A 6,662-nucleotide genomic window follows, 5' to 3' on the forward strand; every position below is an offset into this window, starting at 1 on the left:
ACTGTCTCTACTAATATCTAATCTACTGTAGCTGGTAATACTGTCTCTACTACTATCTAATCTACTGTAGCTGGTAATACTGTCTCTACTACTATCTAATCTACTGTAGCTGGTAATACTGTCTCTACTACTATCTAATCTACTGTAGCTGTTAATACTGTCTCTACTAATATCTAATCTAGCTGGTAATACTGTCTCTACTAATATCTAATCTAGCTGGTAATACTGTCTCTACTACTATCTAATCTAGCTGGTAATACTGTCTCTACTAATATCTAATCTAGCTGGTAATACTGTCTCTATTACTATCTAATCTAGCTGGTAATACTGTCTCTACTAATATCTAATCTAGCTGGTAATACTGTCTCTACTACTATCTAATCTAGCTGGTAATACTGTCTCTACTAATATCTAATCTAGCTGGTAATACTGTCTCTACTACTATCTAATCTACTGTAGCTGGTAATACTGTCTCTACTAATATCTAATCTAGCTGGTAATACTGTCTCTACTACTATCTAATCTAGCTGGTAATACTGTCTCTACTAATATCTAATCTAGCTGGTAATACTGTCTCTATTACTATCTAATCTAGCTGGTAATACTGTCTCTACTACTATCTAATCTACTGTAGCTGGTAATACTGTCTCTACTACTATCTAATCTACTGTAGCTGGTAATACTGTCTCTACTAATATCTAATCTAGCTGGTAATACTGTCTCTACTACTATCTAATCTACTGTAGCTGGTAATACTGTCTCTACTACTATCTAATCTAATGTAGCTGGTAATACTGTCTCTACTACTATCTAATCTAGCTGGTAATACTGTCTCTATTACTATCTAATCTAGCTGGTAATACTGTCTCTATTACTATCTAATCTAGCTGGTAATACTGTCTCTACTACTATCTAATATACTGTAGCTGTTAATACTGTCTCTACTACTATCTAATATACTGTAGCTGTTAATACTGTCTCTACTACTATCTAATATACTGTAGCTGGTAATACTGTCTCTACTAATATCTAATCTAGCTGGTAATACTGTCTCTACTACTATCTAATCTACTGTAGCTGGTAATACTGTCTCTACTACTATCTAATATACTGTAGCTGGTAATACTGTCTCTACTACTATCTAATATACTGTAGCTGGTAATACTGTCTCTACTACTATCTGATCTCCTGTAGCTGGTAATATTAATACGTTCTCTCCTGTCAGACTTTTTCCAAAGTAAAAAAAAAAAAAAAAAGTTAGATCTTTTACCTGATTGTGCGGCTCTAAACATGAGCACATTCCCATAGGAACACAGCCGGTTCAGAAGTGCAACGTCATTTTTCGTCATACAGGAATACTTTCCCCCCTAAGGTTAATGTATGCGTTCCAGTCGAACCAACAATTCACACACCTGTGATCTTTTTTGTTAGTTTTGGTCTTCGGAGGGATTTTATTTTCGTGCGCAAACATTTTCTTCTTGCGGGTAAGTCAACGTTCGGCAGCCGAAGTCGACTCCTAGTGGGAACTACAGATGGGATTCTTTGATGAAGTGACTAAGACCTCTGCAAGAATGTCAAAATTAATGACAGATTACTTGCTTTATCTTAGATGAATTCAACTTATTTTGAGGAAGTGATAGTGGGTATGTTGCTACGGTGGCTCAAGAGGGACAAACAGCCGTAATGTTTTTCAAGAGAAGATTCTTCGGGCGTAGGCGAGTACGGCCTGTTGTTTTGCCGTATGCAGAATTTTACAGGAGAAACATTCTTATGACATTTGCATCAGTAAGATTGGAGTTTGATTTCCAAAACGACAACGGCCGTAGCTTTCAAATTTAATTGTAAGTCGCTCTGGATAAGAGCGTCTGCTAAATTACTTAAATGTAAATGTAATTGTCACTTGAAAATAATTTGTTGGTTGCCCCAAAACAAATCTCAGGAGCTGGTACCGGATCCAAAGCAGCTGTTAGAGTTTTAACCTCTTAAAAACTCTGTAATAAGATGTCAATACCCTCCCCAGGCCGCTGTGGCTGTCTCCTCGTCAGGTGATGGTGGTACCTGTAGGACCCACATTGGATGACTATGCTCAGAAGATCCGTGATGATTTCCACCGTGGAGGTCTGATGACAGACGTAGACTGTGATGCCAGCTGCACCCTGAACAAGAAGATACGCAACGCACAGCTGGCACAGTACAACTTCATCCTGGGTAAGTGGTGGTGGGGTCTAGGGTATGGGCTTTGAGCTGAGTGGTAGGTTATGGGCTTTGAGCTGAGTGGTAGGGTATGGGCTTTGAGCTGAGTGGTAGGGTATGGGCTTTGAGCTGAGTGGTAGGGTATGGGCTTTGAGCTGAGTGGTAGGGTATGGGCTTTGAGCTGAGTGGTAGGGTATGGGCTTTGAGCTGGAGTGGTAGGGTATGGGCTTTGAGCTGAGTGGTAGGGTATGGGCTTTGAGCTGAGTGGTAGGGGTATGGGCTTTGAGCTGAGTGGTAGGGTATGGGCTTTGAGCTGAGTGGTAGGGTATGGGCTTTGAGCTGAGTGGTAGGGTATGGGCTTTGAGCTGAGTGGTAGGGTATGGGCTTTGAGCTGAGTGGTAGGGTATGGGCTTTGAGCTGAGTGGTAGGGTATGGGCTTTGAGCTGAGTGGTAGGGTATGGGCTTTGAGCTGAGTGGTAGGGTATGGGCTTTGGGCTGAGTGGTAGGGTATGGGCTTTGGGCTGAGTGGTAGGGTATGGGCTTTGGGCTGAGTGGTAGGGTATGGGCTTTGGAGCTGAGTGGTAGGGTATGGGCTTTGAGCTGAGTGGTAGGGTATGGGCTTTGAGCTGAGTGGTAGGGTATGGGCTTTGAGCTGAGTGGTAGGGTATGGGCTTTGGGCTGAGTGGTAGGGTATGGGCTTTGGGCTGAGTGGTAGGGTATGGGCTTTGGGCTGAGTGGTAGGGTATGGGCTTTGGGCTGAGTGGTAGGAGGTATGGGCTTTGGGCTGAGTGGTAGGGCTAGTATGGGCTTTGAGCTGAGTGGTAGGGTCTAGGTATGGGCTTTGAGCTGAGTGGTAGGGTCTAGGGTATGGGCTTGAGCTGAGTGGTAGGGTCTAGGGTATGGGCTTTGAGCTGAGTGGTAGGGTCTAGGGTATGGGCTTTGAGCTGAGTGGTAGGGTCTAGGGTATGGGCTTTGAGCTGAGTGGTAGGGTCCTAGGGTATGGGCTTTGAGCTGAGTGGTAGGGTATGGGCTTTGAGCTGAGTGGTAGGGTATGGGCTTTGAGCTGAGTGGTAGGGTATGGGCTTTGATCTGAGTGGTAGGGTATGGGCTTTAGAGCTGAGTGGTGGGAGTATGGGCTTTGAGCTGAGTGGTGGGGTATGTGCTTTGGAGCTGAGTGGTGGGGTATGTGCTTTGAGCTGAGTGGTGGGGTCTAGGGTATGGGCTGAGTGGTGGGGTCTAGGGTATGGGCTGAGTGGTGGGGTCTAGGGTATGGGCTGAGTGGTGGGGTCTAGGGTATGGGCTGAGTGGTGGGGTCTAGGGTATGGGCTGAGTGGTGGGGTCTAGGGTATGGGCTGAGTGGTGGGGTCTAGGGTATGGGCTGAGTGGTGGGGTATGATTTATTATGAAATTTACAGGCAAATCATTACGGAATCATAGTCTCTCAGCCTGTCTTTGGTGCTAATGTAACGTTAGCAATGCTAGCTAGCTAAACCTGCTGCATCTGAAATGGTTTGTTCAACGATAACTGACACACTGTCCAAGCAGCCATCCAACAACACTGGAGGCCTGCCTATTGGAACTAATCAAATGTATGAAGTTTACAAGTAATTCGATATGAAAATATAAGATGTTTAGAAAAGTGCACAATGGCTGCCGGAGCTACAACATTGGTCGGTGACGGTGGGAGTGGTTTTGCCAGATGGAATCATGGGAGTTTGAGCCTTGAACAACATGTAAAAAAATGTTAAGCTGACTACAAATCTCATTCTATAGGTTGAGTGTCTATTTAAAATATTTTCACATGTTAAATAGACCACGACAACCAGAGCAACAGGGAGGTCCAATATGATCAGAAAACTACACATGTTAAATAGACCACGACAACCAGAGCAACAGGGAGGTCCAATATGATCAGAAAACTACACATGTTAAATAGACCACGACAACCAGAGCAACAGGGAGGTCCAATATGATCAGAAAACTACACATGTTAAATAGACCACGACAACCAGAGCAACAGGGAGGTCCAATATGATCAGAAAACTACACATGTTAAATAGACAGCTGGAAATGACAGGCCATAATTGATTGTATTAGTCATCTCAGGGATTCTACTTGAAAGCGTAACAGAGAAGCAATTTACGGTTTTATCACTAAACAGTCAAAACATTAAATCATAATGAAATCCTCTTTTCTGTCCAGTTGTGGGAGAGAAGGAGAAGACCAGCGAGACGGTGAACGTGCGCACGCGTGACAACAAGGTGCACGGAGAGCGCAGCGTCAATGAGTGTATGGAGCGTCTCAAACAGCTGAAGGCCTCACTGCAGCACGCAACGCGGAGGAGGAATTCTGATACCGCTGACGGGTCCTTCAGTGAACCGCATCTCGGAGGATTTCAACTTCACTGGTTCAACTTCAAACACAAAGTGCGGAACTTCCGAGTCCTTAGGGGGGGAGCTCACTCGCTCGGTCTTTTACTTAACTTGACTACGCATCTGTCTGCATTTCTTAATAAAGGTTTTTTTTTTTTGCTTTTTGAGATCACATTCTAATTCGTTGAACGTTTTGATAAAACAAAGCATAAATCACAACTCTTTCAATGTCCTCCAATGTCCTCCAATGGAACCAATGTCCTCCAATGGAACCAATGTCCTCTCTTGTAATATATGAAACTCATGATACTGTCGATGATCTGTTGTGGAAATGTTACAAGGGATGACTCTACTTTTAAATTGATTTATACCACTTTGCCTCTTTCTCCTCACTGGTTTACATTATAAAGGGAAACAAGACAGGGTTACTGCTGTCAACTGTAGGAATAACCGTTTTCATGACATCAAAGAATTGTAAATATGTAATGCAATTTTTGAAAACGTAAAAAATAAAATATTTCTTACATTAGTTTGGTTTTGTTCTCCAATGTCCTATCACCACCGGCACTGTCCAAAATGGCACCACTCTTGTAAAGATTGGTTGGTTTATTGATTTAGGAAGGAAATGGAAGCTGTGTAGAAGCCCTGTGTTGATTGCTTAGATGTCAATGTCGAACTAATGCAGTGATATACATTTTATTGGCTTGCTATGAGCCGCTTTTCCTGAACATGTCTGACATAGCTAGCTAGTTCTAGTGTCCATTAAATGTTACAGCCACAACATCATGATCATCTAGTCCTGCAGAGCAGTGAGGAGGAGAAATGCCTGCTTTGGGTGAGCTAGCTGGAACATCAACTAGCTAGCTGGAACATCAACTAGCTAGCTGGAACATCAGCTAGCTTGCTGGAACATCAGCTAGCTTGCTGGAACATCAGCTAGCTAGCTGGAACATCAGCTAGCTAGCTGGAACATCAGCTAGCTAGCTGGAACATCAACTAGCTAGCTGGAACATCAACCGCCATCGATAAAAGACAGTACTGTGCAGCCGTCTTCATCGACCTTGCCAAGGCCTTCGACTCTGTCAATCACCATATTCTTGTGGCAGACTCAGTAGCCTCGGTTTTCGGATGACTGCCTTGCCTGGTTCACCAGTACTTTGCAGACAGAGTTCAGTGTGTGCAAATCGGAGAGGCATGCTGTCCCGGTCCTCTGGCAGTCTCTGGGTTCTGTAGGGTTCAATTCTTGGGCCGACTCTTTTCTCTGTATATATCAATGATGTTGCTCTTGCTGCGGGCGATTCCTGATCCACCTCTACGCAGATGACACCATTCTATATACTTTCGGCCCGTCATTGGACACTGTGCTATCTAACCTCAAGCAGGCTTCAATGCCATGCAACGCCTTCCGTGGCCTCCAACTGCTCTTAAACGCGAGTAAAACCAAATGCATGCTTTCCAACCAATCGCTGCCTGCACCCGCATGCCCGACTAGCATCACCACCCTGGATGGTTCCGACCTTGAATATGTGGACATCTATAAGTACCTAGGTGTCTGGCTAGACTGCAAACTCTCCTTCCAGACTCATATCAAACATCTCCAATCGAAAATCAAATCAAGAGTCTGCTTTCTATTCCGCAACAAAGCCTCCTTCACTCACGCCGCAAAACTTACTCTAGTAAAACTGACTATCCTACCGATCCTCGACTTCGGCGATGTCATCTACAAAATGGCTTCCAACACTCTACTCAGCAAACTGGATGCAGTTTATAACAGTGCCATCCGTTTTGTCACTAAGCACCTTATACCACCCACCACTGCGACTTGTATGCTCTAGTCGGCTGGCCCTCGCTACATATTCGTCGCCAGACCCACTGGTTCCTGGTTAAATAAAGGTGAAATAAATAAAAAAAAACTAGCTAGCTGTAACGTCAACTAGCTATTTGTACTGTAAACTACTTCCTTTTGTGCCAATATGTCAAAGTTCTCAATTAGGAAGATGGTGCTGTTCATAATGCCATGTTCAGGACTGTTGATGTCCACAGGACTCCTAATGCTGAGTTGAAGAAGCAGCATGGATGGAGGAGGGAAACTGACAG

General features: G+C 44.0%; 1 protein-coding gene across 1 annotated transcript; it reads left to right on the forward strand.

Annotated features, from left to right (window-relative positions):
• Positions 1-1,818: 1,818 nt before the first annotated feature.
• Positions 1,819-4,619, forward strand: LOC135566080 (threonine--tRNA ligase 1, cytoplasmic-like; the record flags this gene model as incomplete). The annotated part of the gene is made up of 2 exons (XM_065013974.1): positions 1,819-2,208; positions 4,396-4,619. Coding segments are annotated over exons 1-2 (384 nt in total), but the record flags the coding sequence as incomplete, so codon positions are not given.
• Positions 4,620-6,662: the final 2,043 nt, after the last annotated feature.

The sequence above is a fragment of the Oncorhynchus nerka genome, unplaced genomic scaffold, assembly GCF_034236695.1.
Source record: "Oncorhynchus nerka isolate Pitt River unplaced genomic scaffold, Oner_Uvic_2.0 unplaced_scaffold_7620, whole genome shotgun sequence".
Lineage (NCBI taxonomy): Eukaryota > Metazoa > Chordata > Actinopteri > Salmoniformes > Salmonidae > Oncorhynchus > Oncorhynchus nerka.